Genomic DNA, 17,842 nt, shown 5'->3' on the forward strand with positions numbered 1-17,842 from the left:
CTGTTTTCTGGGGGTTAATTGGAGATAGGAGTCTCACCAAAGCCAATGCCGGTGGCTCACACCTGTAATCCTAGCTACTCAGAAGCCTGAGATCTAAGGATCATGGTTCAAAGCCAGGCCAGGCAGGAAAGTGCGCAAGGCTCTAATCTCCAATTAACCACCAGAGAACCGGAAGTGGAGCTGCAGCTCAAAGTGGTAGAGCACTTGCCTTGAGCAAAATAGCTCCTGGAGGGCAGGGAAGGTGGCTCAGTGGTAGAGCGCTTGCCTAGCATGCATGAAGCCCTGCGTTCCATTCCTCAGTACCACATACACAGAAAAAAAAATCAGAGGTGGTGCTGTGGCTCAAGTGGTAGAGCTCTAGCCTTGAGCAAAAGCAGCTCGGGACAGTTCCCAGGCCCCGAGTTCAAGCCCCTGGAGTGGGGGCTTGATCGGGTGGTTTTCAGGCCTGGCCTGAGACCAGTGCTCATCTGATCTACCTTCCTCATGGGCCCCTGCTTCAGCATCACAGCTCTCGGGGCTGTGGATTTTACGTGTAGTTGTGGGCGTTGTTGTAGTGGCCATGGAATGACTAACCCAGTAGGCACTCAGGTCAGGGACGCTGGCAGCCATGTCAGGGCTCAGCCTGGCTCCCGGATCCTGTCCCCGTCCCTGTCCCACGCTACCCGCGCTTGTGCGCCTTTGGGGCGGGGCTCAGGGCTCTCGGCTGGCACCCCATAAGTGCCACTCGTTTGTGTCCTCAGGCTCCCGGGGCTGGTGCAGGGGCAGGGCTCCAGCTGTGCCTTCCTGCCGCAGGCCAACTTCAAGGACATGGGCTCTCTCCTGGGGAGGGCGCCCAGGGAGCAGGCGGGAACCGCCCTGGACTCTCAGGCACTGAGAGGTCCACGCACGGGGCTCTGCGGGCATGCAGAGGTCCCAAACAGCCCCCGGGCTTGGGCTTCGGCCCAGGTGTGCAGCGGTCACAAAGAGGAGAAACCAAGTGGAGGCCAGCACTCCCGTGCAGTTTAATGTGAAGGGGAACAGGGCATCAAGAGCAGCACTTCACTAAACTGATGTAAAAATGGAACACGATCCAGACATGGCTTTTCACATAGGACAGTAAGTTCCAAAGCCCCAGTGTCCATCGGAATCATTTCTTGGAGAAGAGTTGAAGCCCGGTGCGGTCCGCAGGGTCACAGGCTGGCCCTGCATCATGGGCAGCCGGGTCTGGGGTGAGGGGTGGGGAGGGGGCACGTCCCTGCTGGGGCCCTCATTCCTGGACAGCAGCTCTTTCCTCCCCTGCCCTGCTCCAGGCAGGAGTGGGGCGTGGCTAGAAGGAAGGGGCTCCCACCAGTGGGCCTTGGAGCCACCACATGCGGTGTGCAGGAAAGGGGCACAGGGCCACCCAGAAGTCTTTCTGGAGGGGACGGGCCCCAGGGCCTCCCAGCAATAAATAGGAAAACAAGTGGAGAAAAAAAACCAACCAGTGTGGCAAGCCCCACACGGTACAAAGGCTCAGCTCAGCTCCGCCGGCCCTGCTGACTCTTCACAGACCGGGCGTCTCCAAGTCAGCGCTGGGTCCCGGCGCCTGCGTGAGGAGGTGGTTGGGGTGGGATGCGGGCCAGGCCTGCTGCCAGCGGCTGCGGAGAGGCAGCAGTGCCGGGCCTCGGGTCCCACCGGCAGGACCCTCCCGGCCAGCGCACAGGTGTGGCCGGGCTTGGACTTTCTGGTGGCAGGTGTGGAGCATGACCACAGGCAGGCAGAGCCTAGCCCTCACGCACGCTGACACGCGGCTCGGCCAGGGAGCTGTGGATGATGCTGACGATGGACTCTAGGCCCTGACCCTCCAGAATCGTGCGGTGGTCGCCCTCGATGACGTGCACGGACACCTTCCCGTCGCACACCTGCGGTGGCATGGGACCTGAAGCCGAGGCCCACCCCCTGCCGGGCCGGCAGCCCGAGGCCCGCCTGGCCCCTCCCCTGCCAGGCCCGCTCAGCCCCTCCGGGGCCCGAGGCCCGCACGGCCTGCTCACCTGGGAGAGGTTGTAGTCGGCGCCCAGGTCCTCTCCGCAGGCCCCGCCGGTCTTGGCCCGCAGCAGCGTCACGCTGCCCTGGTACTTGGCCTTGGGCCGGTACAGCTCCAGGGCGTGCAGCTTGTGGTAGAAGGACTTTGCGGCGAAGCTCAGCTCATGGCGGCTCAGGTTCTGGCGGCTCCTGGTGATGAGGTCCACGGCGGCAGCCACTCGTGCGTCTAGATCCTTCAGGGGCAGCAGGGCCTCCAGCAACTGTGGGAGAGGCCTATGAGCCGCAGCCCCGCCTGCCCGCGCCCTCCCCTGTGTCTCCAGGCCCGCCCGGGGTCTTCGGGGTGCGGAGCCCTGGAAGCCGCAGCTCCTGGCCCTGGCCCTGCCCACCGTCTTGTGGTCCGCGTCGATGAACTGCTGCACGAAGAAGCACAAGGCCTCGGCCTCTGCTTCGGCCTCACAGCCCAGCGTCATCTTTGCCCGGTAGCTCTGTGGGAGAAGGAGCAGCTGCAGCGGGTATGGCGGTGGCAGGGACCCCCAGGAGATGAGCCCGGCTGTGCGGCCCTCACCTGGGTATAGGCCAGCACATAGGCGGGCGAACCGTCGAACAGGAAGAGGCTGTTGTGGGTGGGGGCCGAGCCCTGCTGGGCCTGCAGCTGGGAGCAGATCTCGAAGGCCACGCAGGCGCCGTAGGAGTAGCCGGCCACTCGGTAGGGCCCCTCAGGCTGCACCTGCTTCATGTGGCCGAGGTAGTAGGCCGCCAGGTTGTAGATGCTGTCCAGCGGTGCGGCTGCAGGGAGCACCGGGGCTCAGTGGGGCTCAGCTGGGAGGGCTGCTGCTGGGAGGAGGGGGTGGGGGATGGGCACCGTACCTTGGGTGCACTGCAGGCCGTAGGTGGGCATGCTGAGCTTGGCAGCCAGGCCATGGAACACAGTGGTGGAGCCCTCGATGGCGTGGATCAGGAAGAGGGGCCGCTCGGCGCTCTGCACGGCGTTGAGCCGCGTCAGGGTCGGGCCCCCGGGGTTCACCAGCAGCGTGCTCAGCAGGTCCCGGCTCCAGGACGAGCTCTCCTCCTTGGGCTTGAGGTCCGCCGGCTCTGTGGGGCAGGACAGAGCCTCCAGGCTGACCACGGACGTGCAGAACGCCGCTCTGCCGCCCGTGCCTGACCCCATACCCAGGGCCCTGCACCGGGGAAGGAGAGCCAACCCCAGCCCCACGCACCAGGGGAGGGAGAGGACAGCTCCTTCAGCTCCTGCAGCGTGAGCTGCCGCACCTCCCGCATGGACAACACCAGGTCGTACTCGCGCTCCAGGGTCTGGCGCACCTCGACGCCCATGAGCGAGTCGAGGCCCAGGTCGGCCAGCGAACTGCTCAGGTTGATGCTCGCCAAGTCCCGGATGCCTGGGAAGGGAGCGTGGCGGTGTCAGGGAGGCTGGGGCTGGGCTGCCCCTACCGAGACGGCCAGCCAACGCCGCAGCCCTGCCTGGTCACAGACCCCGAGGCTGAGCTCAGAGAGCCAGCGCCAGCTGGGCGGGGACCCGGGGACAGCGGCTCACCCAAGATGTGTGCCACGGCCTTCACCAGGTCGCGCTGCCCGGCACTGTCCGCGCGGGACACGGCCTTCTTCTCCGCCAGCACGAAGCTGCTCAGGACGGCGTGGGGCTGGTTTAGGAAGAGGTCCAGGACCTCCATGCAGGAGGTGATGCGCTGCGGCAGCGTGCCCCCGATCACTGTGTCGTTCGTACCCATTGCCTCCAGAACGATGCCCACGTCCCCAATGGCGCCCCACTGCACGGCAAGGCCTGCGGGCAGCGGGGTGAGCGGTGCAGGTGAGAGGGGCAGGGCGGGCAGCGGGGTGAACGGCGGGCGGGCGGGTGCGGCAGGGCGGGCAGCGGGGTGAGTGGCGGGCGGGCAACGGGGTGAGCGGCGGGCGGGCGGGTACGGCAGGGCGGGCAGCGGGGTGAGTGGTGGGCGGGTGGGTGCGGCAGGGCGGGCAGCGGGGTGAGTGGTGGGCGGGCGGGCAGCGGGGTGAGTGGTGGGCGGGCGGGCAGCGGGGTGAGTGGTGGGCAGGGCGGGCAGCGGGGTGAGTGGTGGGCAGGGCGGGCAGCGGGGTGAGTGGTGGGCAGGGCGGGCAGCGGGGTGAGTGGTGGGCAGGGCGGGCAGCGGGGTGAGTGGCGGGCGGGCGGGTGCGGCAGGGCGGGCAGCGGGGTGAACGGTGGGCGGGCGGGTGCGGCAGGGCGGGCAAAGGGGTGGGCCGCGGGCAGTGGGGTGGGGGAGAACCTACCCGGGAGGCCGTCGTGCCGACGCTGCTCACAGATGCGCTCCATGGTGGAGTTGGCAAAGCCGTAGTTGGTCTGACCGGCGTTGCCGCGCCCACAGCTCACTGAAGAGAAGGCCACGAAGTAGTCCAGCTCTGGGCAGGCCTCCCGGGTCACCCTGCGGGCATTTCCGTCACTCTCTGCCAGCACCAGGCCCCGGGACCCCCGGCGCAGGCAGCCCGGTGGCCGGGCAGGGCACCCACCTGTCCAGGTGCAGAGTGCCGCTGTACTTGGGCTTGTTGACGTCCTGGAAGAGCTCTGGGGTCTGGTTCTCTAGCATGGCATCTCTCAGCACCTGTGGGGTCATGTCAGCACTGGCCGTGGTCCTGGGCGCCACCCCTCCCCCAGGCGTCAGAGGCACTTGGTGCCCAGAACTTTCCTCACCATGGCCAGATTGAAGACGCCTCCCACGGGGCCCAGCTGCGCGGCCTCGGCGATGAGCGCCCGGGCGCCCTCGAGCGAGCCGGCGTCATGGGTGGACACCAGCACCTGGACGCCCTGGCGCCTCCACTCGCAGACCTGCTTGGCCTGGTAGCCTGGGGACAAAGGCCATGCGGCGGCCATGGGGCAGCCATGCGGCAGCCGGGCCTCCCGGGACCCCTGGGGGAGGGCCGGGGCGCGCCCCACCCCACCGCCCCGTCGGCTTACCCGTGCGGATCCCGGAGCGCGAGGTCAGCACCAGCCGCTGGGCGCCGCGCTGCACCAGCCACTGCGCGAGCTCCAGGCCAAAGCCGCCCAGGCCGCCCGTGATGACGTAGGTCTTGTGAGCTGGGCAGAAGGTCTTGGCGATGGCCGACATCACGACGGGCTGCACGCCTGGCAGCAGGGCTTCCTGCTCCTCCTCACGCACCTGCCGCCCAGCAGAAGGCGCTCAGCGGCCGCCCCCTCCCTGCCCGGGCGGAGCCGGGCCCCCCCACCGCTCACCTGGATGAGGACTTTGCCGATGTGCCTGCCCTGGGCCATGTAACGGAAGGCGTCTTCCACCTGGGCCTTGGGGAACACGGTGCGCTTGAGCGGCTGCACCACGCCCTCACGGATGCCGGCCTGCAGCAGCGCCGACACCTCCCGCCAGTCGGGGCTGGCCTCCTCGAACAGCGCGTCCAGCAGGATGCCGTGGAAAGTGACGTTCTTCAGGAAGACGGCCATGCCTGGGGAGAGGCGTGCTTACTGACGGCCCGCTCACCCCCCCGCCCCCCCCCCCGGCCGCTCACCCCCCCCGCCCCCCCCGGCCGCTCACCCCCCCCGTCCCCCCCCGGCCGCTCACCCCCCGCCCCCCCCCGGCCGCTCACCCCCCCGCCCCCCCCGGCCGCTCACCCCCCCGCCCCTCCCCCGGCCGCTCACCCCCCCGCCCCCCCCCGGCCGCTCACCCCCCCGCCCCCCCGGCCGCTCACCCCCCCGACCCCCCCCCAGCCGCTCACCCCCCCGCCCCCCCGGCCGCTCACCCCCCCGAGCCCCCCCCCGGCCGCTCACCCCCCGCCCCCCCGGCCGCTCACCCCCCCCGCCCCCCCCCGGCCGCTCACCCCCCGCCCCCCCGGCCGCTCACCCCCCCCGCCCCCCCCCCCCCCGGCCGCGGAGCCACCATCTCACCCAGTGGGTGGTTGTTGGAAAGGTCGAATTTGCCGATCTCCAGGAAGCGGCCGTGCTGAGCAAGGCACCTCACGCTGGCCTGCAGCTTCTCCTCCGCCAGGGAGTTAAGGACAAGATCCACACCTAAGGCAGGAGATGGGGGTTCTTACCACCCACACCGGGGGTGGGGCCGGGGCCGCTGGGTGGGGGGAGGGAGGGGCCTCACCCTTGCCTCCCGTGTGGCGCAGCACGTGCTGTTCAAAGGACGTGTCCCGCGAGTTGGCGAAGCTGGCGGCGTCCAGCTGGGGGAAGCGGGTCCGGAGGTACGCCCGCTTCTCGGCAGAGCCTGCAGAGGGAGGCGCCGTGAGCCCGGGCAGGGACCCAGGGCCCGGCCCCCCGGCGGGGTGGGCACCTCACCCACGGTGGTGAAGACGCGGCAGCCCATGCTGAGGGCGATGGCGATGGCGGCCTGGCCCACGCCGCCCGAGCCGGAGTGGATGAGCACGGACTCCCCGCGCCGGACCCGACCTCGCACCACCAGTGCGTAGTAGGCGGTGGCGTAGACCACCGGCACCGACGCCGCCTCCTCCAGGGTCCTGGGGACACAGCACGGCTCCCCTCAGGGCCGCTCGCGGCCCCCCGCGGCGGCCCGCCCACTCGGCAGCCCGCCCACTCACCAGCCGGACGGCACGGCCCAGAGGAAGTCTGGTGACAGCAGGACAGACGTCGCCAGGCCTTCCGCGGGCACTAGCCCCATCACACGCTGGCCACGGGCGTCCCGGCCGGAGAACTCCATGCCCAGCATGCAGTCCCGGGAGGCCCACTTCCCTGGGGGAGGGGGTGTCAGGTGCGAGCACAGGTTCCCGGCGCCCGCCCGCCCGCCCCTCCCTCCCGCCAGGGCACCGACCCGCCCGCCCGCCCGCCCCTCCTGCCAGGGCACCGACGCGGCCGGCACCTGGGATGGCGTCGGGGGACAGCTTGCCCGTGGCCAGCATGATATCCCGGAAGTTGAGTGCGGCATAGTAGACGGTGCAGAGCTGCGTGCCCTCTGGGCCGGTGCCGGGGGGCGCGGCGTGCCTCAGGGGAGAGCACACCCAGCGGATGGAGGCCAGGTCCCCCCGCGTGAGCACGTTCACAAAGGCGTGCGCCGTCCGCTCCTCCGGCTTGTCTGCGGACAGGAGAGGAGGGCTGCTGTGGTCCCCCGGGCCAGGGCCCGGCGCCCCTTCCCTGTGCCCCGCGGCAGGCGGGCGGCGCTCACCCTGCTCCAGGGGGAAGTGGCGGAAGGCGCCCCAGACCCCGTCGCGGTACACATTCATCACCAGGTCGCTGGCCAGCAGCTGCTGCAGCTCCGTCGAGCCGGGGTCCAGCGTGGGGACACGGGATGCGGGGCTGAGGTTGGACAGCAGGACGCACCTGTGGACGGCCAGCGATGAAGGGGCTGGGGAGGGGGGGGCGGGGGCAGCACCCCGGGCAGCTCGCCTACCGAATCCGGTGACCGCCTGGCTCTTTGCGGAGACAGTTCACCAAGCCCACCACGCCCGAGGTTGGGCAGTCCGTGGCCGTCAGCCACACAGGCCGAGGAGATGACTCGGCCAGAATGTTCTGCAGAGACAGGAAATCAGCTTTGGGAAGGGCTGCGGCCCAGGCACGCGGCGCAGGTGCGGTCCCCGGGACCCACCTTCAGAGACTCCACCCACTGGAAGCCGGGGTCCTCCACCGACAGGAGGATGGGGCTGTCCTGGGGGGCGGGCCGGCGGCACAGGAAGAGCGCCGTGCCGTAGAAGGACTTCTTCAGGCCCACCAGGCGCAGGGAGGTCTTCGAGAACAGGCTCTCCCACTCCTCCTGCAGGTGGGAGTGAGTGGAGGTGATGCAGCCACCAGCCAGGGCCCCCGGCCCGCCCCGCCCCGCCGGTCCCCGCAGCAGTACCTGGCTCAGTAGGCAGGGTCCATCCGGTGGCTCCGAGGAGAGGAAGGCCAGGGTCTCCCCGAGGGCGTGCCCCCGGAGCAGGGTGTGCAGCAGCAGAAAGCCGCCCTCCTTCAGGGCAGCGGCCATGTGGCCCAGCGCCAGGGCTGGGCTGCCCAGCCCCAGGGCACAGTTGCACAGCAGGAGATCGGCGGCACCCAGGTGGCTGGGGGCGGGACCGGTGGGGTCCCACTGGCTCTGAGCCACGTCCCTCTGCTGCAGCTGGGGCTGGGCAGCCTCCAGGGCCTGGGGGAGGGGGTCAGTGGCCGTGTAGTCCAGTTGTAGCATGGGCTGTGTGTTGAGCAGGGCCGGGATGCGGGAATACAGGCGACCCTCTCCGGCCAGCACCTGGGGGTGGAGCAGCGAGGACTAGCAAAACCGAGAGCTTCTTGGGGCAAACACAACGGGACCGGATGGCACCCAAAGACAGGCCTACCTCGACCACCTTCATCTTGAGGCCAGGCAGGTTCTCCATGGCGGTGTCCACGCAAGCCTTGAGCGCCCGTGAGTCGAGCAGGCCGCAGAGCAGGGGGTCCTCGGGCAGCAGGGCCCGCTCCTGGCCCAGGGCCTGCGCCAGGCCCAGCTGCAGGTTCCCGTTGAGCTGCAGTTGGCAGGCGGCCGCCAGCAGCCGAGGAAGCCCCTGCGGCGAGGGCTCCCGGTGGGCCTGGGCCCCGTCCAGCCCAGGCACCACCATTTTCAACCCTTGCTGGGCTGCCTTGATCTGCAGAGCCTTCGTCAGCCCTGCGGAGGGGAGAGGGGGCCATGTCCCGTGAAGCTCCCGCAGCCTCCCAGAGCCAGCCCACTGTGGCCTGTCCCCAGGTAGACGGCGGGAGGAGCCGAGAGCTAGCCGGGGGTGAGCGGTAGCGGCCTCAGGACGTGCGTGTGGGAGTGGCTGTTTAGGTCTATGGTCTGCATCCCCAGAACTCCATCAAGACTGAGGTCAGAGACGCAGCTGCAGCCGCAGACCTTGGCCGGCACCCGAAGGCGCCTGGTCTGTCCCCGGCACGGGCCCAGCACTGGCCAGGCGGGGCCTCACCCATGCAGAGGCGCAGCTCCTCCTGCAGAGTGCCGCTCTCCGACAGGCACCCCGGCTCCACGTGCGGCGTGAAGCAGAACGTCTCCAGGGTGGGCGTCAGCTGATCCTGCTGCCTCCGTGGGGCCGCCGACGTGTGGAGCCGCGAGATGTGGGCGCCGCCAGCCACCGTGCTGCTCAGACAGTGGCTCACCACCACATCCGCCACTGTGGGGGTGTACGTGGCCGTGAGCGGGCAGGCCCAGCGGGGACATGGCCAGTACGTGGGCCGGGGAGGGGCCGGCTACCTTGGGTCTGGCCCTGAAGCGTGTACAGCTTGCGCAAGTGGGTGGCGGGGTCGATGTGGATGGCGGTGAAGCGGGTGGGCAGGTGCAGGCTGCGCCGGCTCAGGCCCAGGATGGACACCTGCAGCATCGTGTCCAGGAAGGTCACCCAGTTGTCCTTCCAGAGCAGCTTGCCCGAGCTCCCTGCGGCGGAAGGACTGGTCAGCCCCCTCGAGCCTCACCGCCCCGGCCCGCAGGACAGCGCGGGATGCCCTCACGCACCCTCCAGGCTGGCGTCCAGGATGCCCTGGAACTGGGGGCCGTAGTCATAGCCGCGCAGGCGCAGTGTTTTGTAGACGTCCGCCTGGGTCAGGCGGGGGGCAGAGGCGGGCTCCGCGGGTTCCAGGCCTTCGGGGTGGTCGAAGAGCTTGGGGTCTGGATTCTCCCACAGGTATACTTTTCCTGAGTGAGGAGCAGGAGGGCCCTGGTCTGAGCAGGCTGGTGCCAGCGCCCTGTCCCCAGGCCCGGCTGGCCGACTCACCGCTCACGATCAGATTCCCGCTGTCAGACACCTCGAAGGTGTGGGAAGCCTCCAGCAGCCGCACCTCCAGGGACACGGTTCCTGTGGAGGGGAGGGGTTAGCCGGCACCCCCCCCCCCCGCCCCTGCCCCTCCCCGGAGACGCCCTCACCTGTCTTGGGCAAGATGGTGGCCTGATGCAGAGTCACATTCTCGAACGCCACAGGGGTCTGCTCCAGGGTCAGGGACAGGCTGCGAGCCAGCGTCCTCCACACCAGGTACAGGTAGCCCGTGGCGGGGAACAGGACTCGGCCGTCGATGCGGTGGTCCACCAGGTAGTGGTCCGTAGACTCAGGGCTGGTGTCTGTAGGGAGGCAGTGGGGCTCAGCGGCTGCCCGTCCACCCGGAGGAGCCCACCCGTGGCCGGGCCGACTCACCGATGTTATAGATGGTGGAGGACGAAGAGCTGTTCCCGCTGGGGAAGTCGGTGGCGGCTGGCACATCCCAGGTCTGGCTGTGGTCCCACTTGATAGAAGGGGAGATGAGCGGGGTCCCGCGGGGGGCGGGCAGCTCCATGGGTGGGAACAAGCCGTTTGGGTTGACGTCGATGCTAGACGGGGAAAGGGAGCTGTGAGCAGTGCACTTGGCCAGCCCACACCCCATGCCCGGGGTGTGTGTGTGTGTGCATGCGCGGATGCTGCGCATGTGCGTGCGTGTGGACAGATGCGGCTGGCCGGTGGGCGGGAAGAGGAGCCGGCGCTCACCCAGTGAGGTGCAGCTTGCCGAGGTTGGTGAGGAGGAATTCCAGGTTGTCTCTGTGGTCCTTCTTCATGAGGGGGATGATGGTGCAGCTGGTCTTCACGCCTCGCTTCAGGACAGCCTGGGGCCGGGCAGGGCAGAGGGGGGGCTTGACCACCATGTCCCCGTCCCCAAGCCGGCGGGGCTGGCCCCAGCCCCTCCCCCCGGCAGGCGGGTGGGTGCGCACCTGTAGCAGGGCGTGGGACGCGATCTCCAGCACCACGGCGTGTTCCGGGATGTGCCACAGTGCCTCCTGGAAGAGCACGGGGCTCACCAGGTTGTTCACGTTGTACTCTGCGGAGGACGTCTGCGCCAGGCTGCTCCCCCACTGAGCCTCCGGAATGGAGGTGCTCAGCCAGCGCGCTGATCGAGGCCGGGGACTCCGGATCACCTGCACACAGGAGCCGGTCAGCACCCACTACCTGGGCCACTCCGACCTTCGGGGGCCAAGAAATCCCCGGCACCCACCTTCTTGAGGGCCTGCAGCAGCGTGGGGGCGATGGACTCCATGTAGTAGGAATGGAAGGCAATGCCCCCTGTCCGCACCTCCTTGGCGAACACGCCGTCCTGCTTCAGCTGTTCCACAAACTTGCTCACCGAGGCCTGGGCAGAGCAGGCGGTCAGGGGGGGCTCGGCAGGCGGTGTCCCGGGCCCCCCACTCAAACCAGGTCTTGGGCCGGTGGGCTGCAGAGCTCCCCCGGGGCCAGCAGAGCTCTGGGGATGCGTGTGGCCTGGTGAGCCGACACCGGGGCCTGGTCCACTGAGCCAGGGAGACACGTGGGGCCTGCCCCGCCACGGAGCCCGCCCCGCCACGGGGCCCACCTGAGGTCCAGAGATGGTCACGGTGTCTTCGGAGTTGTGGCAGGCTGGCACGACACCGGGGGGGCAGCTCCGCTTACACTCCTCCCAGGACAAGCCTGTGAACACAGCCTGGCCGTGAGGGGATCCGGGCCCACCCACCCGCCATCCTGAGCAGGGAGGGCGTTGATGGGCCCAGAGGAGAGAGGACATGAACGGCGGCCAGCCAGCCCCGCCTCATCCGGTCCCACGCGGGGAGGGGCACGGGCAGGTGGCAGGTGAGCTCAGCAGGTCGACCCAAGGCCCAGGAGGGAGCGCAGGGCCTCTTCCTCACCGGGGACTGCCAGAGCCTCATCCTGCCGCCAGGTCCCGGCTGGAGCGAGTGCCCACGGATAACACAGCAGTCGTGGGGCAGGGGGCCCGGGGGCCGGCCCCGGGAGAGACCTACCCACAGCTGCCATGGAGCCGGACGGGAGCTTGGCCTCCTTGATGCACTGGCCTCTCCAGTAGGCACAGAGCACAGCCTCTTCCTGCGACAGGCACCCATCGGCGTAGCCGCAGGCCACCTCCCCCAGGGAGTGCCCGATGATGCCGTCTGGCTTTAGGCCCGCGGAGGTCAGTAAGTCGATGAGGGCAATCTGTGGGGAGGACAGGGCATCTGAGGTCGCCCCCCCTCCTCGCCCGAGCTCGGTGGGCCAGGCCTCTTGGGAAGCCTGGACTTGTGCCAATTAAAGGCACATGGTGCCCAAGGACCGAGCAGGGACAGGACTGAGTGGCGTGGTGACCGCAGCTCTGCTGCCGGGGCAGAGCCCTGGGACCCCAGACCTGGCGCCAGGTGGGCGTCTACCTGGATGGCCGTCAGGCTCACGAAGGCGTGCACGATATCGTCAAAAGAGTTCTCCTGGTTGCTCAGCAGCTCCGACACCTTCACTCCCAGAGGCTTCAAGGCCTCGTCTGAGCGCAGGATGGAGTCGCGGAAGCTGTCCAGGCGCATGAGGCTCAGCCCCATTCCACGCCACTGCGTGCCCATCCCTGTTCCAGACAGATCGTCAGGGCCGGAGCCATAGCCGTGTCCTGCGCCAGGAAGCGGCCCCATGGGCCCGCGGGGGGCTCGAAGGGGGACTCACCTGAACAGATGAACCACAGGGGGCGCCTGCCTGTGGAGACTTGCTGTACCTCCTGGCCGCCGCCTTCCACGCCCAGCACCGCGTAGCCCCTAAAAGGCATGGCTGTGGGAGCGGTAGCTGCGATGTCGTTGAGCATGCTCAGGAAGGCCAAGTCCTGGCTGTGCCGGCGGCCCTGGTCCAGCAGGCTCTGCACGGCCTCGGGGGTGCGCCCGCTGGCCTGCAGCAGGCGGGGCAGGGCGGCGTGGGGGGCGGGCTCGGGGGGGCGCTGGGTGTTGGGCTGCAGGATGACGTGCACGTTGCAGCCGCCAAAGCCGAACGAGTTGATGCTCACCAAGCCACCGCGGACAGGCAGGGGCCGGTCCACCACCTGCAGCCGCCCGTCACGCAGGGCTGGAATGGCAGGGTTGGGGTTGTGGAAGTGCAGGTTGGGGGCCCAGAGCCCATGTTCCAAAGACAGCAGCACCTGTGGATGGAGCATGACAGTGGGCAGCCGACTGCCCTCACCTGGGAGCTGCACGCTGCAGTGGTCAGTGGTTAACACGAGACCCTCCCTGCTTTGGACCTTGTGCCCTGTGGTCCCCGCCCTGATGGGAACCAAGGAGGGCCCCCCCCCCCCCCACAGGACGCTAACCCTCCAGACAGGCCATGCAGGCCCCTTGCTCTTCAGCAGGGCCAGGCTGGAAGCCCCGGCCCCGGGGCTGTGCAGGTCGGTGAAGTGTAGGCACTCCAGAACAGCTATCTGCCTGTGCCGGCCCCCAGGCCTCTTCCCATTCTCAAGTCCAGCACACGGTCCCAGCCCCGGAGACATGCCTGCCCCCAGCCCGTGTCTAATCCTAATCCCATCTGAACCGTTCCCCAGCTGAGCCATCAAACCATTCAGCAGGACCTCCAACCACAAGAACCGTCCATGAGGGCAGGATCCCACATTCCCCAGGAGTCAGGCCGGGGCTCCTGTCTCCAACTGGCAGTAAGTCAGGGCACAGGCCAGCGTGGCTGTGGGGGGGCCTAGCTGGCCCGGGGGTCCGGAGCCTGTCCCACTCACCTTGGCCAAGGCTGCCAGCCCTGACGCAGGCTCAGGGTGCCCCATGTTGGACTTGGTGGACCCGATCAACAGGGGGTCCTTGCGGGAGGTACACAGGGCCTCATCGATGCCGTTCAGCTCTTGGGGGTCGCCCACCTGTGGGGCGGGAGGTGAAGGGTGAGCCGAGGGGCCTCCGGCAGAGGCGGGGCGTCACAGGTGGGAGTCGGGGGGGGGGCCTTCCCTCACCTTGGTGCCGGTGCCATGGGCCTCGATGTACTCCAGGGCCTGAGGGTCCAGCCCGGCCGGCAGGTACATGGACCGCAGGAGCTGCTCCTGCACCTCCCCGGAAGGGAAGGTCACACCTGCGTGGCGGGAGAAGTCAGCGTCAGCCCCTGTGGCCGCCCCAGCCCTGCGGCTTGCAGTCCCCGCGCCCACCTTGCTCCTTGAAGCCGTCGGTGTTGGTGCCAGCGTTCAGGATGGTGGCGTACACCCGTCGAGCCAGGGACTTCTTCAGCAGCAGCATGGCCACCACGGCCTCCGACCGGCAGTACCCATTTCCTGGGGTGGAGCAGAGCCTCAGCAGGGCCCGGCCACTCGGGGACGGACCGTGAGCCCACTCCTGGCAGGGCGAGGGCCGGTCTCACCCAGGGCCACCTGCCGCCTCACCTTCGGCGTCGAAGGACTTGCAGGTGCCCTCTGGGCTCAGCATGCCCAGCTTCATGAACTGCACCGAGGTGTTGGGCTTCAGCATCAGGTTGATGCCGCCCACCAGGGCAGCGGGACACTCGCCGCTGCGGATGGCCTGGTAGGCGCTCTGCAGGGCCAGCAGGCTGGACGAACAGGCTGTGTCGATGGCGGTGCTGGGCCCTGTGGGCAGGGCCAGAGGCAGGTGTGGGCGTCCCGGGGCGGCCACCCTGGCCCAAGCAGCACGTGTCCCCGGGCGCCACGCGGCTCACCTCGGCGACCCAGAGCCAGGCAGTGCTGACCCCCAACCCGACCCAAGGCTGGGACACCCTACCTTTGAAGTCAAAGAAGAAGGAGAGTCGATTGGCCATCATGGCGCGCTGGCAGCCCACCATGCTATAGCCCAGCAACGTCTCCGGGTCTCGGCTCAGGGCCTCAGAGGCCTCTGAGCCACTCACTCCCACCCAGACGCCGGTGTGTGTCCCTCGGAGCCAGGCAGGGTTGATGCCTGTCAGAAGCGGCAGTCAGGCCCAGCTCTTGAGTGGAGGCCTCGGGCCCTCAACCCAGCAGGCTGGGGTAAGAGCGAGAGGCCCCTCCCAGCAGGCCCGAGAGGCCTGAGCAGGTACTGCCAGGGGTGGGCAGCCAGCCCAGGTAGGGCTGAGAAACGAGAAGTAGGTCACAGAAGAAGTGGGGCACCAGGGGGCAGGCTGGGCCCCCAAGGCCCGGGTCAAAGAGCAACCAAAGCAAGGACAGAGGCCAGCACTGTCCCCAGCAGCACTGTGGCCGCTGTCACTGGCAGGCTTGACAAGCCTGCTGGGCAAGAAGCAGGCCGACATGGAAGGCGGCCTGCTTCGGGACAGACTGAGATAAGGATCTGCGGGGAGACAAAGGCCGAGTGTCCGGGCCGGGGAGGAAGAGGACGCTGCGCAGAGACTGGGCAGCAGAAGGGCCTGAAGCAAAGGCCCCCACCGTGGAGGCCGGCGGGAAACACGCTGCTGGGCCTGCACTGCACCGAGGCTGGGGTGTGGATCTGGGCTCCATGGCTAACCCCAGTTCCAGCTGGCATCTAGAGACCAAGGCCTACCCTCATCATCTCCACGCTGGCCGCCCACTGGGAGACTGGCCCAGGAGAGGCTTGGGTCATGCCCCAGGCTGCTGGGCAGCTGAGTGGACAGGGCCGTCTGGATAGCCGTACGGGGAAAAGCACAGCTCTTCACAAGCAGGCCAAGAAGCCAGAGCTGCCAGCTCCACCCACACCTGCAGACCGGCCGCACACCAGGCTGTGAGCAGACCCGTGACAGGGCGCGTCTGGGACACTGGGGGGCCCCCCACCTGAGCCATGGCCCACACTGGGGCCGGGACCAGGGAGAAGCAGGTTCATGCCATGCTTTCCTGAACGAGAGCCACTGCTGGGGCACTTTCTTTCCTTTTCCTTCCGGCAGTGCAAGAACCCAGGGCCTCACACACCAATGCTGAGAGGAGCACGCTGGCCCCATCCCAGAAAGTTCTACCTCGGCAGAAAGGAGCCTGTGCATGATCCCCTCCCCCGCAGAGCCCCGGGAAGCAGCAGCAAACCCCAACTCACCTCCATCAACAATCGCCTCATAGGCCACCTCCAGCAGCAGCCGGAGCTGGGGGTCCATCGTGTGCGCCTGCTTGGGATGCACCCCGAAGAAGGACGCATCGAACTTGGATATGTCCTTCAGCTTGCCGCTCCTCCGGGGCAGCCCGTAGAGCCCTGTGAGTCAGAGCAGGCAGGATGCCCCCTGAAGGAGCCCATGGGCACTGCAGGCCCAGGACCCAGACTGAACTCCAGGCACCCAGGCCACTTGGGAGAGGTTCCCTGGGAGTGGGGGACGCCAGCTGTGAGACCCTCTGCCCGGCGCGGGGCTGGCGGAGCCAGCTGCAGCACGCTGACTCACACCCCACACCCGTCCATCAGGTAGGGCGGCTCTGGGCGTGAGAATCAAGCCAGCCTCCCCGGCCGTGCTGCGTGCCAGCTCAGGGCACAGGCCATCTTGCCGGCATGAGCAGGGGGTGGCCCGGTGGGGGGACCCAGTCCCCTTGGCCTAAGGGGGTGGGGAGGGACGGGGATGGAGGACGCTCAAGGCAGGACTGTCAACGCTGGTCCTTTGTGAGCCTAGCCTCAGCCCCACAGCTGTGTGTGGAAGCCCTCTAAGCACCCTACTCCAAAAAGCACCAGTTCCAGAACCTTTCCTGCAGCCCGCCCACCCCCGGAGGTCCCGCTGGGCTGCTCACCGGCCTTCCATCTCCGGTCGTCGTCCGTGATCATGTCCACACCACCAATGAGGTTGGCCCAGAACTCCTCCAGGTTCTCGGACTCGGGCAGCTTCCCCGACATTCCAGCAATCACCACCTCCTCCATGGTTCTGCGGGTTGACCGCGTGGTCCAACGTTAGTCCAGTGGCGAGGATTCCCCTGACCGGCTGTACTGCTTCCTGCCTCTGCCCTCCCCGGTGCTGGAGCCCTGACCTGGTGGTACCCACTCAGGTAATGACCTGGAATGACCCTGCCGCGCTCCGCAGCCCCAGCTCCCCAACGGGACGGGAGACACACACAACCCAGGGGTCGGGGAGGCGCGAGGGGGCGGAGTGCCGAGGAGCTCCCCTCGAGGCAGGCCACCCTGAGCCGGGGCTGCCTCCGCCTCCTCCGGCCGGCCCGGGGAGATCGGGGCCGAGGCCTAGCCCGGACAGGGTAAAGCGGGCCCTGGCTCAACCGCCGCCCTCCGGCCCTCAGCCCACCTCCTCCTCCTCCACCTCCCCGGCCCCGAGCCCGGGCCTCGCCGCCCGGGGCCCAGCGCGGAGGCCCCGCGCCGCGCTCGCGGCCGGCCCAGTGACTTCCGCCGAGGCCCCCGCGCCTCGTGCGCGCCGCGGCCGCACCCCCGCCGGGCCCGGCCCGGAGCAGGCCCGAGCCCCCGGCCGGCGCACCCACGCGGCCCCGCGCGCCCGGCCTCCGCACCCGGCCGGCGGCGCGCCCACGTGACACGGCCGTTCGCCGGCGCCCCCGGCCCGCGCCCCCCCACCCCGGCGGCCGGAGCTCCGCGGGCGGCCCGGGGGGCGGCCGGCGCCTTTGTGGGCAGGAGAGACGGCGGCGGCCCCCGGCCGGGCCCCGGCCGCCCCCCGCCCGGCCCCGAGCCGGGTCCCGGGCGGCCCGGGCCCCGCGGCGCGGCCGTACCTGGCTGGGCGCGGCGGCGGGCGGCGGCGGGGCGCGGGGCGGGCGGCGGCGGGCGGGCGGGCGGAGCGGAGGGCCGCTGCCGTCTCTCTGGCTCCCTCTAGGCCGCGCCGGCGCTATTTAAACCGCGGCCATCCCCGCGCGGCCACGCCACATGGGCTGACAGCTTGGCTGCGCCGCCCAGGCCAATGAGCGTCGGGGCTGCGCCCCGGGACCCGGCGCGCCGCCGCCGGTGGGGTGATGCCCGCGCGCGCCGCCCCCCGGCCGGACCCCGCGCGGGAGCGCGCGCAGGGCGGGAGCGCGCGGCCCCCGCCCGCTTCCGACCCCGCCCCCGGCGCGCGGCGGGGGACGCCGGGGTCCGCGCGGGCGCCCCGGGTCCGCGGGGGCCACGTGTGCGCGGCGCTCCGGCGGGGCGGGGCGGGCGGGCGTGGCCGCGCGGGAAACCGCACTGGGGAGCGCTCCGGGGAGCACTGGGGAGCACTCAGAATCGCACCGGGGAGCACTCAGAATCGCACCGGGGAGCACCCCCGAAGGGACCGAGAAGCACCGGGAGCGTCCTGAGGC

The 17,842-nt window shown here is 69.5% G+C and overlaps 1 protein-coding gene across 2 annotated transcripts; it reads right to left on the reverse strand.

Moving 5' to 3' along the window:
• Positions 1–977: 977 nt before the first annotated feature.
• On the reverse strand, positions 978–17,810 carry Fasn (fatty acid synthase). Of its 2 annotated transcripts, none has more exons than XM_070031694.1 (43): positions 17,794–17,810; positions 16,346–16,476; positions 15,672–15,824; positions 14,421–14,594; positions 14,069–14,269; positions 13,838–13,960; positions 13,649–13,764; positions 13,424–13,558; positions 12,382–12,844; positions 12,102–12,286; positions 11,703–11,892; positions 11,279–11,373; positions 10,925–11,059; positions 10,644–10,847; positions 10,423–10,538; positions 10,096–10,268; positions 9,831–10,022; positions 9,682–9,762; positions 9,423–9,602; positions 9,165–9,344; positions 8,881–9,084; positions 8,281–8,585; positions 7,809–8,192; positions 7,560–7,724; positions 7,365–7,483; positions 7,140–7,294; positions 6,837–7,049; positions 6,559–6,709; positions 6,299–6,477; positions 6,108–6,227; positions 5,903–6,025; positions 5,240–5,463; positions 4,964–5,165; positions 4,700–4,851; positions 4,519–4,610; positions 4,282–4,433; positions 3,554–3,799; positions 3,219–3,398; positions 2,869–3,093; positions 2,567–2,787; positions 2,388–2,486; positions 2,010–2,261; positions 978–1,880 (listed from the first exon to the last, which is right to left on the reverse strand). In XM_070031694.1, the coding sequence occupies exons 2-43, from the start codon at positions 16,470–16,472 to the stop codon at positions 1,743–1,745; spliced, it is 7,524 nt and encodes a 2,507-aa protein (XP_069887795.1). In that variant the 5' UTR covers positions 16,473–16,476; positions 17,794–17,810; the 3' UTR covers positions 978–1,742. The 2 variants fall into 2 exon arrangements, with proteins under 2 accessions (XP_069887795.1, XP_069887797.1); XM_070031696.1 differs by lacking the exon at positions 17,794–17,810 and adding an exon at positions 17,282–17,377.
• Positions 17,811–17,842: the final 32 nt, after the last annotated feature.

Source organism: Dipodomys merriami, unplaced genomic scaffold (genome assembly GCF_024711535.1).
Source record: "Dipodomys merriami isolate MVZ:Mamm:240054 unplaced genomic scaffold, mDipMer1.0.p SCAF_202, whole genome shotgun sequence".
Lineage (NCBI taxonomy): Eukaryota > Metazoa > Chordata > Mammalia > Rodentia > Heteromyidae > Dipodomys > Dipodomys merriami.